The sequence below is a fragment of the Antrostomus carolinensis genome, unplaced genomic scaffold, assembly GCF_000700745.2.
Source record: "Antrostomus carolinensis isolate BGI_N321 unplaced genomic scaffold, ASM70074v2 scaffold4549, whole genome shotgun sequence".
NCBI lineage: Eukaryota > Metazoa > Chordata > Aves > Caprimulgiformes > Caprimulgidae > Antrostomus > Antrostomus carolinensis.
In genome coordinates, this window is record NW_010340503.1 from 18,327 (window position 1) to 35,486 (window position 17,160).

Here is a 17,160-nt window from a genome sequence, read left to right on the forward strand (position 1 = left end):
AGCTGCCCCGCCAGTAGCGCCCCCCGCCCCGGGCCCAACTCCTTCCCTGAGGGTGCAGCCCTGGCCCACGGGAGGCAGGAGACCCCCACATAACAACCCCTGCCCGGGGCCCGACTCCTTCCCTGAGGCGGGAGACCCCCACACAACCCCTGCCCCACTTCCAGCCAGATTCTGAGAAAGGGGCAATTCAGAGAGAGGCAGCCATGCTCTCTCGTCCATGAGCCTGAACAGGGAGGATTGACACCAGCCCTGTGCCAAAGGGAGAGAAAGAAGCTAAGCCGGCCCCCGTGGGTGTTGGTGCCCCGGGAAGGTCACCCACGCTCATCCCCCGCTCCGGCCCTCTCGCCACCCCCTTGGGTGGCTGCCTGGCGGGGTCACAGCAGAGGCGAGGAGAAGCCTGGAGGTGTGACAGCGAGGCCCCACAGGCTGGGGTATGGCCCCTCACGCCACCAGGGCTGCAAAGAGTGGGGCTGTGGAAGGGCAGGATGGCGGCAAGGATGGCCACTGCGCTGCAATGACGAGCAGCTGCTGAGGACTAGGGAGAAAAGCAGAGCATTTAGGAGGTTCGTATTATGTACACATGTCCATTTTATGCGATTCTATGTGTAATACATGCCCGGAATCCTCCCTCCCCGGGATGCAAGAGATGGGATCTAAAAGCCCGAGAGCTACGGGGCTGGTTTAGCCATTCTCTGTGACACTAAGCTGCTGCTGAGCATCATACCATATAGAATGGAAGACTAACCTAGAGCGACTCAAACTTCAACTGCAATCCTGCAGAAGTAAATGTACTTAGACACAGTTTACTTTAGTATCGCTACAAATAATGCCAATGTCACATTATTGTTCCTCACATGCTTATCAGACTATGCTCAGAAGACAAGGTATTATTAAACTAGAAAGTAAACACAGGTGTCTGGAGTTTTAAATTAGACTTTAAAAATTGTCAAAATAGGAAGTTAAACAACAACAACAGAGTTACTGGTAATAAATTATGATGCTATTTAGCTGAACAGCAGTGCAACACTGAGTGTATACACTACAACCACATACTGGGGGAAAAACAAAAACACTTTGGGGAGAAAAGCAAGCCGAAAGTTTTATTTATTTATTTATTTATAAACCTCAGTGGTTCACTAGATATGAGGCATAAAAAGTTGGCCATGGCCAGTTTTTCTGGCATTGCCTCAGAAGTTCATAATACAGGTAGCAATTCCCTGGAAAGTATAATATCAATCTGTCATGAAAATTTAGGATCAACATATTTAGTCTGAACTAGGCAGATGCTATACAGTCTTCTAGATACAGCTGTCAATGCACTACTTTTCTGCTTCACATTATGCTAATTGTTACAGGTATGACCTCCTATAGTGTATATTACATCACATTACAGGCTGACCTGTGACTGCAGATCTATTCTACCCAGTGACTGTATCCTCAGCACTGACCTTCAGAGTTAAATGTTACTGATCAATCTCCATGGCATACTTGCACACTGACTGGGCTAGATGGCTAAGTTCAGACTCAAGTCTGCTTTTGTTTTTAGTTTGGGGCAGAGTGAAAAAAAAAACAGTATTTGGTGACTATAGGGAAAAAAACCACAATCACTTCACTTGTGAAGATCTAAGCATAGTCTATTTTTTATTCTTTCATCAGTTTCTTATCAATATACAACCACACTATGGAAAACTTAGAAAGACCTTCAAAACAAAATACCAGTTCTGAGGAAGTCAGAGAGAGAGGTGCTCCCATTTTCATCACAGGATGAAAGGCACGTTTCCTCACACACTTAATCATCTTGTCAGTCTACAAATAGGCAGAAAAACAGACCCTGGTCTGCTTCAGGGAGTGCTTGGTTCAGCTATCACTGAGCTAGCTTTCTGTTTTCACATAAGCAGATCAATGAACAGTTGCATCTCTATTCTCTTCAAAATTTCTCTGGCTTTATATATACTTCTATGAACAAGAATTTTCACCCAATAGAGACAGAGAAAGTTATCTGACAATCAGTTTTAACCCTTCTAAAAATTCAGTGATACTGCAGCAGCCAGCAAAGTAAAAGGAAAAACCATAAAATTAAAAATATGTTTTTTATTTTATTGATACAAAGAAACAAGCAGAAATGCTCTGAAGGCTGAAAGGGTATAAAGGAGCAGCAGCAGAACAGGAGCTCATAGCAGTCAGATGTTAAGACTCCCCTGAGGACCTCCTGGGTGCCCTGAGTGAGCAAAGCACTAGGGAAGGATGTCAGCTGGAGACTGGGCCAGAGCATGCGGCAACCAGATAAGACTCTGAGACCCACAGGACAACCCACAGAGACTGCTGCCATTTACAAAGTCTTACAAGGAGGGCCACTGAGATACTCCTTCTCATGCAGAATCAGGAGAATGCAGCAGCGATACCCTCTTTTCTTTCTGAATTTCCCAAATCTGAAGAAGAAAAGGTCACTCTCTGTTGCTGTTAGTCCAAATTGTACACATGCCGACCAGTCTGCCAGTGCGTGCAAGACAGCTGCTAAGGGTGCGCAGAACTCACAGGTCAGTTTCTTCTCTGCTGAAGACAAATTTCAGTCTCTCCCCCTACACCAAGGCTGGTTTTAATGAAACTCAATAAAGTATAATTTTCTTTGAAGTTTCCACTCCTCTATCAAATTTAATAACAACTGATCAATACAATCAAAAGTTATTAGAAAGTGAGTGACAGATAGACAAATGAACACAGACTGCAAAACTCTGTAAGCCCTGTTTCCATAGACCAATAGGTAAATCAGAAAAATCTGAAGGATACTTTAAAATAAAACATATATAAACCATAGTAGTTCTCATCCACATTCAGTTTTGATGAATACTGGTACTGTTAGCCTCAAGCATTCAAAAACTGAGTCAGTCAGATCCACACCCCTCAAAAACCTCCTTACTTAGTAATTTGGATTACTTTTAATTGTATCTTATGGTGATAACAGCATGTAGGTTTCTTGCTCTCAACTTCTCCTGTGCAAGTGGGATTCAACACTTCAGAATTGCTAGAAACAAAGCTCAAAGGAGATGATCATGAAGCTTAAACTTAATAAAATTATGACCAAGTACAAGAGTTAGTAAACACTAAGCTAATCAAGCTTAAATGACTGGACAGTGCCAGTTTAAACCACTTCTTCAGACATCAGCTTCAGACTTTTCTTGTTCCTCAAAAACTGAAAAAAAAAACCCTGTTAGTCCCATGAAGAACCACCTTATCTAACATAGCAGGAATAGAGCACAGGCCAATTAAATTAATTGCATTTATCTGAATAAACCTGCAGTTGACTTAGGAAAATTTTTGAAGCATGTAATATACCCTTACAATGCACTTTTTCTTGTTTTAAACCTGGATTGCACTATCTTTCTGCCCAGTGAACTCCCTCAATGCTTTAGCATACTCTAGATTATAAGACACTGGAAAAAAAGCACACAAAATGTATACACATACTTTTTTTGTACTCTTGGTTTCTGAAGATACACACATATTTCTATGAAACTCAGTTACCATCAAAAATCAAATACACCTTATATACTAGATATTGTTTATTCCATTTAAAAAAGACACAATATTAAAACTATACCCTTCCTTACCTTTGCAATAATGACTTCTTTTTTCAAAATCTTCATAGCATAGTATTTCCCACTAGCCTTCTCTCGGACCAGGATAACTTTGCCAAATGTGCCTTTGCCCAGTAGTTTTAAATAGTCAAAATCATTCATTGTCTATAAGAAGCAAAGAACAATGATTAGCAAGATTTTGCTATCCAGTTCCAATATGCACGAGTGTGTCCACATATAAACAAACACCATTACCAATATAATAAGAATCGTTTACAAAAATAGATACACTTAACATAATAGTTAACTGTATCCTTAAGCCACTAAGATATGTTGTTTGATACTATTATTATAGTTCTCTGAAGTCAAGCACTGCATAGTGTACTACACATACACACACACACTTATTTTACAAAGCAAACACAGAACTAATTCTCAGCCTACACCAGCAGTTCATGAATGCTCCCCATCTAAGCAAGCTCCTCAACTCCCATATTACTAGGGACACAAGACCATGGCATATCAGTAGATTTTGCGAACAGCAACCAAAGAACTGATGGCTTTTTTGATACATACATGATCCTCACTGCAATATTATACCAGTAAGACTCTAGAAACCATCTGCATTAGAGGTGGTCTTTTAAAAATTTGAATACAGATTACAATTACATGCTTTCTACATTGCTCTGAAAAGGAAAGGGTGGCAAGTTTTCCTCTTTCATGTTGACTCCATTACAGTGACCGATCAAGCATCTAGTATTGCCCCAGTTTTGCAGGTTAAATACAGTACATTTGAGAGGTGGTTCCACCAGCAGACAATTTGAGTTCAGTAGGTTTAGCAGCTCAACTGGAGTGCCACACACCAAAAGAATAAGATCAGACAATCTCAGATCCAAAGCAGTTCAGCCACTTTCACAAGCACAAAGCTTGAGACATTAATCGTCTTTGTTCTGCAAGTTCATTTCACAGCCAGTTCAGAAGCCTCAACACTATGGTCTATGCATTAGATACAAAGGTGATGATGTAGGAAAAACAAGCACAATACCGAGAATGCAGTGATTGCACAGTGTCACCTTGGATTGACAGCGAGGTTTCTGTGGCCAACTCAGGGCCAATCACTGGCTTCCACTGTGTGTTTCCACAGCACACCTTTCAGCGCCCTGCATTATTGCCTTGGGTGCAGCACCACATAACCACATGCAGATCATTAAGGCACCCAAGACCCTTGAGGAAAGCAAGTTAAGAGCCCTGAAAGACAACACACTCATCTATTCTTCTTATAGTACTGTACTGCAGTACCAACAACCTTCCTTTCTTAGTGAATAATGCACCTCAAAACATACATAAAGAGGAATTACACTCCAAGTCTCAGTTTTCCTAAGTTAAATATATTTAATCCTGTTACGTACGAGGAGAAGAAAAGATCATGCTATTTTTCATGTTCCTAGCGTCTCACTAGTTGCAGTTTCAGGCAATTCCCTTGAGTACTGGCATTCCAGATAAACTTCTACTTGTGACTCCCACAATGGAATCAGTACTTTCTTTATCTCTACCAGAAACACCTTCCAAGTGTAGAGCTATCGGGCACATCCTCAGGTGTGCAATCACAAATAGTAGCAGCAAAATATATTCTCTCCTGTGAGAAAGAATAAAACCCAAAATTTCCTTCTGAAATGATTTATTCTGTTAAGATCAAATGCATGATACTGTTACTGTGTATCTGAAGTTGCTGTCAACAAACTGTGAAAATAATTTATGCAATTGCTCGCTCAGAGTCAGTTTGAAATCTGCTCATAAATTCCATCAACCACATTAATGCTGTAATTCCTTGGCTTTTAAGTGTTCAACACGCAACTAAAAAGTTGTAAAAGGTCTCCAACATACTCCTTACAGTAACACCTGAATAGCTGGATATCTCAAAGCTTGATTAAACAAAAGATGTTTTCCATGTATCAATTTTCTAGCTATATCATCAGGAATTAAATCTGTTTCCCACATAATGTTTCATTGGTAGCTTCTAAGCAACCTAACCTTGGTGTATTCCATTCTTTGCTCACACATAAACATACTTAAAACATTTTGCCCTGACAGATCTTGTTTTGATGCCAAAACCACCTCACATTAGGAAGAACAAGGCTGCATTTATCCCAGTAAGAAATAAGGGCAACAGAGATTTCAAAGGCTCAGTATACTTTTTACCTAAAGCAGATCCACACAAGGGAGTGTAAAGTTAATGACCACTAGACAAAGTTTTAAAAGGTCAGCTTTTCCAAAAATGAGTATAATGTGTTACAACTAGTGAAGTATGATGTAGTATGCAAAGTTGCAATCCAAATACTACGTGGCTACTAATACCTACTCAACTAAAGGTAAAACTTCTCAAATATCACAGTCAATACTTTGGAAAGTCAGGTTATCTACTTCAGTAGTTCAATGATAACCATCAAGCAAAAACAACTGCCTTTGTGCTAAAGCAGTGAAAATTGACAAAACCACATGAAAAATCCAAAATGTATTCAAAACACAATTCAGATAGATGAGTAATTGAGGGCAAAATCCTCTGTATCTTCAGACATAAGTTATTGGATTCCCCAACAAAGAATGGTCAGCAGCTATATGGATAAAGAATCTTGAGTTAGTGACTTTGACAACGTATCACTTCTAACAGTCAAAAATTTATGAGAACAGCCTCAAAGGCGAAACTTTTTCACATACTTCTGATCTTCCTTGAGAGGCTGGATTTAGAGAGGGACTATCAAGACTCTGAATAAAACCAGCTTAGAAGAGCAGCCCTTTGCCCGCACACAGAAGGAGGATCTTGGCTCAGCTGATCACAGACATGGGTCTGATGCTAAGGGCAGCAAGCCAGTCAGATCGAAAGACTCATTTGCCCAAAATTTGTTTACAAAACATTCATCAAAGCAGTCATGAATCTAGCTGCAAGCTCAGTAAAAACAAATTTTCAAAAATATATGTATAAGAGGAAGGTAATAGTTTTGCAAGATTTTGAGCCACAGCTTAACAGCAGGTTATGGTGGTAGTGCTACTTCTAAGAATAAAATCTCCCGATGCTCTCATTCTTTAGAAGCTCAGCAGAAGGCTTAGAGATGATACGCGGTGCAGGGTAACTCAAAAAGTCTGCCAAAGAACACAAGACCTTGGGAGATAAAAACACAGATGCCATAGCTAAGGGTGTACTGAAAACTGGTGGAAAAATGGAAATACTTCCTAAACCTGAAGGATGTTGGTAAGCAAGTTTGGAGGCTCCCATAAGAATTCTTTCTCCTTGATGATTTTGCCACCTTTCTCATTCCTACCAAATTCTGAGGATTGTATCTTTTTCCTCATTACGTTACTTTTTTGTTTCCTCTGGAAAATCTATTCTTTACTTATTCTGTATCCTGCAAAACAATTTTGTAAACCAAGGAAAAGCAATGAAGCTACTGGAAACTGCACTAACCAAAGAACTGTACGACGTTCAGCCTTCTGTAAAGCCTATTTATTCCCCTATGGGTGATCTGTTCAAAAGAATACACCCTTACTACAGGCGCTGAAAATTCCTACCAAGGAACCATTTTTTTTAAATTCCTATTTGCACAAAGATTATACCACTTGGAATTTTCATCTGACTTCATCAGGAAGAAAACCTACTTACAAGAAATAGTAGAGCGAGAAATAAAAGTAGTTTGCTAAGAATTTCTAGTACTCTGAATTTTAGTGCTGCTATTACTGTAAAATGTGTCACACTGACACAATTAAAAAACTGCAAAAAAAAAAAAAGCAAAAAAAAAAAAAGCAAAAAAAAAAAGTGCTTTTGGTTCTTCCAGCTAATCTGGCCAGGGACATTGCTGTCATGTCTGTTCAAATCAAGTTCCACATCCTAAAGACTGTTTTCTTCATAAACCTCTTGCTACCTTTTTAGAGAAGAACAGGCCCACTCCTCTCTGTCTTGTTTCTTAATCTGATTATGCTCTTCTACTCATATGTATACCATCTGGTGCATGCACAAGCAAAATTCACTGGGCTTAGATGTAAAATCAGGTGACAAAACAAGCTTGTAGGACACATTGTACAAAAAAATCCCTGAAACAAAAAGAAATACAATACCAAAAAAATGCAATAAAAATGAATTGTTGTTATATTTGTAATGGTTCTTATTATAAAAAACTACAAAAGCTTAAATGTAAGCTTTTCAGAAACGTTTCTACAAAACAGAAACAGTTCTAAAATACTTCTTTTTTCCCCCAATTTCAATTAACACAGAAGGAGTGACAACTCCCCATCATTACGGTCACTTAGTATTTTTGATTCCAAAAACTTCTTAGAACCTGTCACTAAAGCCTTCCAACAGTCAGAAATCCAGAGTGGGATTTTGAGTTTAGGCAAAAAAAAAAAAAATAAAAAAATCCGTGCAGTCATCAGTATGCTCTTCACTGGCTACAAAACCTCCATTCTAGTCTATTATTAGGTGTTGAATATCACCATTTTTCATTTCACCTTTGTTTTGTAGAGTTTGCTTTTGGCTTGTTGCCAAATCCATTAAATATTCTGCAGCACTACACACGCATTGTCCCAGCATCTCATTCCAGCATTTCTTAAAGCGTAAGCAGCAAGACAGAAACAAAACTGATCTTCCTCCTCCTCCTGTTCCCACAACCCCTTTTGTTGTATGGGAAAATGCACTGCACTTGAACAAGGAAGCACACATTCCAGATAAACTACTTATATTAGACAGCATTAATTTTGACACCTTGAAAATGCCTGTTGTTATGCAGTGGTTTTGTACTCCACTAAGAGGATACACAAGCTTGGAATAGTGCTCAGATCTGTAACAGAGCAAACCCAAATCCCCTCCACATAATCACACTGCCTCTCAGAAAGACTGACACATCTCGAACGCTGCCTCTGTCTTGCTGTCACTTATCATATTTTACCCTGGAGCACAATCATTAAACATCTATGCCACAAGGCTAAAAGTTCAATGTCAACCTGACAATGTGAGATGAGAGTATTGTTACAGCTGTATATAATTAGTTTTTACCTTTTTCTACAGGGGAAAAAGGTTAGAAAATTGCGTACAATGAAACAACATGAAAGAACTATGTTTGCACTGCAAACTCAAGTTCTCAAAAGTTAGGACACAATAGAACTAAGATTTCCTACGACACCTTTGTTATATTCCTAAGGGTATAGTTTTCAGCCACTGATTTCTCTATGATTCTTGCTTCATATGGTGCAACAAACAAAACATGCTCCATGAGTAACGGCACACATTCACTATTTCTTTTCATTGTTCATCATTCAAAAGCATTCAGTTACATTAGCTATAAGACTATTTTGCTCTGCCAGCCGACTTCCACTTAGTTTTCTACAGGTTTCACTTCTAGCTAGAAAGAATGAATCCAGCCCTATAGAAATACGTTATTATTTTTCACACAATTTCAATGCATTTCTTGACTCATGTCAATCCTGTATAGCAAATGAAAGACATCCATTTGAATGATCCATTCTTCAAGAGTAGTCTATACTTACAGAAACACAAGACAAAATGGAAACACAAAATAAGAAGCAAATTTTTGTGTGGCACTGAATCCTTAAAACATGCTCTTAGTTGTGTGTTTATCCTGTTGACTCTGGAGATACAACTACAAGTATGTTATAGCCAACAATGTACATATTCCTACTTAGAGCAAAAGCTGTGAAGGACTGCAAAAAAAAACAAAACAAAAAAACAAAAAAACAACCTTGTTTTCTCTTATTTCATTGAAAACTAAAGCAGAGTTATTTTCCCAGATAGCAAAAAATAAGGTCATTAAAAGCCAAATCCTGCTAGCCTTTCTCATGCAAATTATCTAATTTATACTGGGCATTATTTGCATGAGAAAGGGAGCAAATCTACTTGTCTGAAGAAAATATTTTATTACTATACTTTTAAAAGAGTAAACAAACAAAAAAGAAAAGACAAAAATAATATTCAAACAATAGCAGAATGTTATCATGTGGCTGAATGGTTGAACTTTGTTTTTCAGAACTGCTATATCAGATAGCATAACAAATAAATAAAACTAAAGCAGTTCAGCTTTATTGCTGTAAAACAAATAAGTACTTTTATGCTTGCAATACAATGAAATTTATGTTGAAATACTATTCCCTGTATATTGTTTTACCCAACTAGATCATTCAACAAAAGTTATTTAAATATTAGTCTCGTCAGTTACTTTTTGATGACATTACCTTTCTTTTATGATGGGTTGTTGAAGCATCCATCTCCTCTTCCCCTATATTGTCTATCTGTGAAGTTGGACTACAGTTCATCCTCTCCTCTTCTTGCCTCTGAAGTCTGTCTGCTACAGCTTGGATTGCTTCTGTCCATTCTTCCCTATCATGAACAAGCCAACATTCCCTATTAGAAACTCATAAAATACGTCCAAATAAATGGTTTATAATGTTTTTCACATGCTACATTGCTTCGATGTTCAATTCTCATGTTATACAGCAGAAGACTCATAAATTAATCCCTTCAATTTCCTTTCAAATTCTGCATTATGTTAAAGGTGGTGAAGTTGACCAGCATCAAAAAGGATCAATGCACGGTCAATTTCAAGAATTACCAGTGTCTGATTTCGTAAATATTTTAATAGTAAAATCTTGAAAACACTTGCTCCAGGTTTAATACAGCTCAGAGCATAGAACACCATCTCCTATCCAATACGATCTGATAATAACTTGCTATTTTAAGAGACTTTTTGGTATTCCCTCTCCCTGCGAGACATTTTCATAGAAAATAAATAAGGTTTATTAAACCACACGGTGTGTGCAACTCTTTGTCTGTGTCCTGTTAAAACTCAACTTGTTGGCTAATTTCAAACTCCCCTGAGAAAGAGGCCCTCAAAGATAATTAAATGCCTACAAGCATCATAAAAACCAGTGGCTGCACAGAGGGGGCAGGCCCAGACAAGGGTTTCCACGGAGGGACACGGAGGGGCAGCTGAGCCCATGGCTACTCTGCGTGCTGGCGAACCAGCACAGATACACCAGCCGGCCCATCAGCACGCCACAGCCCCACACCAAGTGCAGTGCCTGCTGCTTTTTGCTCAGCCAGCAAGGGATACAGGAGGAGTCTGGTGGTATTAGCAAATGCAGTAACTAGTGAATGCTGAGTATTACACGGCATACACAGAAGAAAAGAGAGGGTGGAGAAACAGTACCAAGGCTGAATTAAAAACAATTCTAAGTGAATATGTGAGTGAATGAAGGAGAAACAACAGCTAAAGCAAAGCACTTGGTTATTTATTGATACAAACAACATGAATAAAGTCGAATCATAGTATTAATTTCAACAGGACAGACGTCCATAGTGGGAAGACTCAACGCATCTGGCCAGAGACACAGTATAGAATATTTTAGGAAGGTATACCATCTTATATGTCCTGTGTGTTTCTGGTGCATTAAAAATGTTAATTCTTAAGAGTTTCTGTATGTTTACTGAAACAAGAAAAACTAATAAGCAAACATAAAATAAATTATAACAAACATATTGTTTTCTGTGCCAAACACAGGAGCATATTAGGAGAAGTAAAAGGAAAATTTAAGAGAGCAAGGCTGGAAAACGCTTCAGTGCAGGCTTCTATTGTTCAAAATTTAACACTTCAGAGACAAATCATGACATAGTTTTGGCTTATTTGCACACACTCATCCCACCTACTCGCAGGGAACTCTTACACTAGCTATGAGCTCAGATAATATTTTGCAGAAGCTGACTTATAAATTCTTCAAATAACTGTTCAGATGTGCTCAGAATGTCACAGTTCCAAGTGCTGATCACTGTTCAGTCCCAGCAGAGACTGTGCTGAGGCTTCTGTGTAAAGAACACAGAAAGTAAAACAAAAATAAAACCCTCACCGTTCCTCCGGAGTGTCTACATGGAACGTCCTCTCTATGACAGTGGTCCACTGAAGACATCTGATAATGAATGTGTTTGGCTTTGGTCGCTCTGTTTTCATTAGTTGACATTCTAGAGAAATACATGACATTGCATCTTTTATACATTGCCAGTTAACAGGTGAAGAGCAAATAAAATTACTTAGATAAAATACATACAGCTTATTTATACATATCCAGCAAGTATCCAGCACGTAAAAGGAAATAAGGAATGGCAATATAACTATGGGCTTGAACAAAAGCTAGCAGGTAATAATCATAAGGTGAAGAACATAGTCAGAGGAATTGATGGAACTTATATTGTTGTCCTTATAAAGAGTGTGATATCCATTTGCAAACTAGGTCTGTGTTATGAGGGTAAGAAGAGTATTAGATCCTGGATTGCTCTAGTATGCCAAGGTAACAGCAGTACTCACAGGCACATTTTTCCATCTGTACCTGGCAGGAAGAATATGACATTTTCCCTTCAATGGTAACCATGCCACAATTACCCATGACACTGTCAGTGAAGCATTAGATTTATTGTAAAACACTCTGTCTGAGAAAATTCAGATGTTGAAATTAGTCTGATTATTAAATATAGAATAACCCCACACACACCCCGAGTGGGGCTCTAGTTCTCTTTGTTCCCCAGGGCAGATTCATGTTCACCTATGCTATTTCTCATAAGTATTTCTCTGAACTCTTTCTACAATCCCTGAAAAGTAGTAATTTCAAAACCTCTGTAAGCAAACTATTCAATCCAATTATAAGAAAGTTAATTATTTTTATATTTGGAAGATTTTTCCTAGCATTTAAAGCAACAGTTCTGATCATTGAAGTGTATTGCTTCTTGCCCTATTGACTAATTTAACTTTTCAGCAGCTATCTCTTTTAGACATTTGAACACTATTTTGTCTCTCTTCAGTCTTCTCTGGCCTAAATCAGTCCAACCAATCTGTCCTCACAGGCTGTGCTTTCAGATCCAAGATCTTCCTTGTCACACAATTCTAGACATACAGTTGACTGACTATTACTCCTCTGTCACAAGACCACAACACTGGCAATTCTGGCAATGGTTCAGTGAGACTGTGTATTAGATTTTACGATGGAGCACACTGCACTAAACACTACATCTGCAAAAACTGACCGACTAGAACTCTTTATTCATGCAAATACATTTAAACATTTTTGTGAAGTTAAGGTTACTCTGTCAAAAGTGTAATTTGTTTTCTTGCAGCTACCACAAAATAGACACAAACATCAAATCTCAGGTTCTGGAATGCTACCACTTGTTCGAGGCTCATCCAGATCAAATGTGTGATCTAAAATTATTTATTGGGTTCACAGATCAATCAATAATGAATATAGCAACAGAATTCCTGTTCGCTTACAAGCATTAGAGCCACCATATAGCAGCTGACCCACACCTTTTACCGATGTAGCTGACTATTCTGTAGCATAATAACCTGCACTTATTCTTGGTGAATTACATTTCATTTATTCCAGTTAATGTCAATGCTTTACAAAAGTCATGTTATATGACACGTACTACTTCACAAGGCATGCTATTCTTTCACAGAAATAAATTATATTGGCTTGACATATTTTTTCTCCACAAATTCAGGGCCCTGAGACCTCAACTATCATTCACTATTTTACAGGAAGGCTTTTTAAATATTCTCCAAGGAACTGCATCAGACCCAGCAAATTTCTAAACATCCAACACATGTAAGTACCCTCTACCCTGCTTTTGCTTCCTCTCTATGACTTTGCTGCCAGTGTTAATCGTACAAGATGCATACTCATAGCTGACCTCCTGAAATGCAGCTGCATACTGAAAATATATTAAAGCAATTCTCTTTAATATTACTAGCTCATATCGAGCGTGAAGCCTTAGTTCAAGGCAATCATTTATATGCCTGAATATCTAAACGATCTGGGACACAATTATCTAAGAAATGGCCTCTGTCTCCGTGATATAAAGCCATAGAAAGTATCAGCAGACTTACTTATACTGGACCATCCTTAACACAGTCGTGAAAGAACTGATATTAGCGGGGTCTTTGTGAGGACACCTTGATTTAAGAATTTGTATGCATACTGCAATTTTTTTATTTGAAAAAGCAAAGAAGAGTGGAAGTGGGTATGTCTGTTGATAGGATTCTTTTTGCACCTTAGCAGAATACCTCAGAAGCTTGACAGACTCACATATAAAAAAATGGAAGAGGAAGAAAGTAAATATTGCATTACACAGGAGTGTATTCCTTGATGCACAAACCTATATATTCACCATACACCTATAAATTATTACTTAAGTCAGACTACTCACTGGTCAAGGAGATGATATTACATTTCACAAATCTGCATACACTGTGGCCATTCAAAAGAGAAACAGTAACCCAACCTCACTGCTTTTATAAACTCAGCTAGGTCTTGGATGGGATGAGAGCCATCCTCAATATTTAGAGGAAAGAGCTATGGCAGGATGGACATAGGAAGTGGGAATTTAACACAAAAGCTCAAAGAGAAACAAGGACTGGAGCAGATGACGGGAACTTGGGAAGCATAATGAAGTAGAGCTGCTTAGGATACTTAACCAGGCTTGTAGCTGGGTGCAAATATTATTCATGAGGTCAAAGAAACCCCCATCTTCAGAGATATGGTTGAAGTCCAAGCTATGATCATGATGACAGTGAGAGTAGGGTTAACAAGTTACTTGTTTTCTTAACTTCCTCAGCTGTAGCTTGAAGGAATGTGTCAGGATACCCTCATAACAGAAGAAACCAGAAGCATTGTCTGCTCTAAGATTATCTCATCTTACTCCTGACAAAACCATCCTCTCATCTTTAATCCTATCACACTTCAATCATGTAGGCTGAAATTTTCTTTGTTGGGTGTCTGCCTAAAGCTGCACACTGCTGGAAAACACTACTTTTTGGAGACGAGACTTAAAACTTGGCAAACCAAGACCTTTGATATCCTTTTAGTATTCCTGTGAAAATGTAAGGCATCTGGCCACACTACATGTGGGAGGGATAAGAGCGCAGTGAGAGGAGGGTAAAAAATTACAATAACAATTACTAAACCATAAAATCATTGAAAACCTATGCATTGAGTATAATCCAGAGGCTACAGCTATCTCCTGCCTCTACATCTCCTAAATGGAAAGCTCTTTCTCCTATATTCATAATGCCTCATCCTATTCCTCACGCAATATGAAAAAGAAACTACCTCACTGAGGCAAAATCCAGTACAGAGAGATGGCATACAGCAAGCTATTTACAGAAGAGATGTCTGGAACAAAAGACCAGGGAGTAAAGGAGAAGAGTGGAAATGGGACAGGAAAAAGGCTGGAACCTGTGTGAGAAAGAAAAACTTGAGGGATAGCTAAAGTATAGCTAAACTAGAGTAGCTACTTTAGGAGAAGGAAGGCAAAAGAAGCTGCCAGGGACAGAGAAGTGAGGTGACTGTTAGGACAATCGGAAGGCAAACAGGTACAGAGTCAAACCTGCAGAAAAGTATGTACCAATTAAAAAGCACATCCTCTCCAGTGCCTGTAACAGAGACGAAGATTTTTAATTTCACCATTCATTTTCTGATTGCAAATACACACAGAAATACATACATTAAAATGGCAACATGTTTGCCAACTTAGGCACGCAAAAATTGGAAGGAAAAGAATTAAGCCTGCCTATGTCCAAATGCTATCTATAATATAGTCTTTACCTATATATATAGTATACTATATATACTAAAATAAATAAAATTATATATATTAGTATGTACATCATGTAAATAGGTATCTAATATGTAGATGTATTATTGGTACTATGTTAATATTTTCAGCCAGTCCTCAAAGTGATGATGTGCATTATTAACAAGAACAAAACATACAGATGCATATACTAAACTCTGTAACTACTGCATTTACTCTCTGAGTTTTCCTTACAGATTATTAACTAAATTAATTAAAGGAAACAAAAAATACCTTAGCAATTAAAAATGGCACTGAAAATACAAAAAAACAAAAATGCCATTTCACTATCACTGAAGGATGGTATTGAAAAATAAAATCTAGCAAAACTTAATGAGCTTTTTTAATCTTCTGTTAAAAGTAGCTAAAGATCTAATTTCCTCATGGAAGATCAAAATTGAGTATGTTCATATCCTTCCCTTCTGGAGCAAAAAGAGTTTCAGAAAGAAGTGGAGGACCAGTGTATTTCTAGAAGTGGTGTGCTACCCATCCTTCTCAAGTACATAGAAGTAACTGAAGTCTGCTGATATTTAGTGCACCCACATGCTTCATGTGCTGCTGTATACAAATGTATGGGATAAACAACATTCCTGTCATGATTGCAACATGAATAAAAACTTGTTTGCGAACGTCTTTCACCTACAGCTAGGAAAAAAAAATCTACTAAGATTAATAAGTACTCTAATACACAGTTACTGCTAATTACCAAAATATTTTTCTACTAATTACTGGAAAAACTGTAGTAGTTTTAGGCAGAGATAATACTTTGGAAACTACAAAAGCACAGAAGAATGAGTGAAACTGGCTACTGAGAGCTGGCTCCAAAAGCTCGAGTGATAGTTGGGTCATTACCAAGAGTAGAGAACAATCTACCATAATGTCTTCAAGTTTGCTACTATACATAAACATATGTAATTAAAGGGCTGCATCTCAACTTAAAACAGTTGGAAGTCTAAATTATCATTCAAAGAGATGAGTAAGCCAGTAAACAGACAGACTCAACTTTGTGTTCTTGTATGCTAGCCATCTACAACTTGGAATTACACACTTTAATCCTAAATCTTTCTGTCTCGCTGGGATTAAACATTGGTCATGAGAATTTTCCCCTTTAATATTAGAGAGGATGAAAAACCTTGGGGGAGATCACTTGTTTGAAGCAGTAAAACACAAAATCAGTAACAAAAACCGGCAACTCTGTTCCAGCAAGTCTGTAGCACTTGTTTGGCCATTTTTGGATCTATACTGAAAATGGAAAAAATGAAATAAAACCAGTATAAAGAAATGCAATGGATGTTTCTCAAGTATTTAACTTCTCTTTTAAAAACAAAAACAACAAAAAAGTCAGGTACATACTAGAGGTTAACTTTTGTCTCCATATCCACAAACAATCTGACAATTCTGAAATGTTAGACTATCTTTTCCAAATAACTGCTACTATCTAAAATTTAAGTAGTTATGCTAGTTAAACTCTCCTGAGCAACTCTGACTACAAACTGTATTTCAAAACGTTCTGTTTACTTTACACCATTCTGAACCACAGATGACAAAGTTTGCTTGAAGCTGTAATTACTCTGCAAAGCTGGGAAGCCAATTAGAGGGCCTGAAACCTGCCAGTTCCAAAAAAAAAAAAAAAAGAAAGAAAAAAAAAGCACAGATCATCTGTTCAGATTTTATTAAAAAGTTTAAAGTTTGAATTCTATAACTTTAACCATATAACCACCAGTGTTCTTTTCCTAAATACACTCAGCATAAAAAAATAGAAAGAATGCTAATACTATTTTATTATTTCATATATGGAAGCTTTCAGCTTCAGCACAATTTGTTGATATGGCTAGACAAGAATACTAAACATACAAGCAGCCATAAAAAACTGCACTAAAAAGTGAACAGAAGGTTGCATATTTGAGA

General features: G+C 37.9%; 1 protein-coding gene across 1 annotated transcript in view; it reads right to left on the reverse strand.

Annotated features, from left to right (window-relative positions):
• The window catches only part of LOC104531302 (RAC-gamma serine/threonine-protein kinase), a 57,609-nt gene that overhangs the window by 12,008 nt on the left and 28,441 nt on the right, over positions 1-17,160 (reverse strand). Inside the window, exons 4-6 of the mRNA XM_010176154.2 lie at positions 11,478-11,589; positions 9,810-9,954; positions 3,609-3,740 (exon numbers count right to left, since the gene is read on the reverse strand). Of these exons, the coding sequence (XP_010174456.2) occupies positions 3,609-3,740; positions 9,810-9,954; positions 11,478-11,589 (389 nt within the window). The remainder of the gene's footprint in view (positions 1-3,608; positions 3,741-9,809; positions 9,955-11,477; positions 11,590-17,160) is intronic.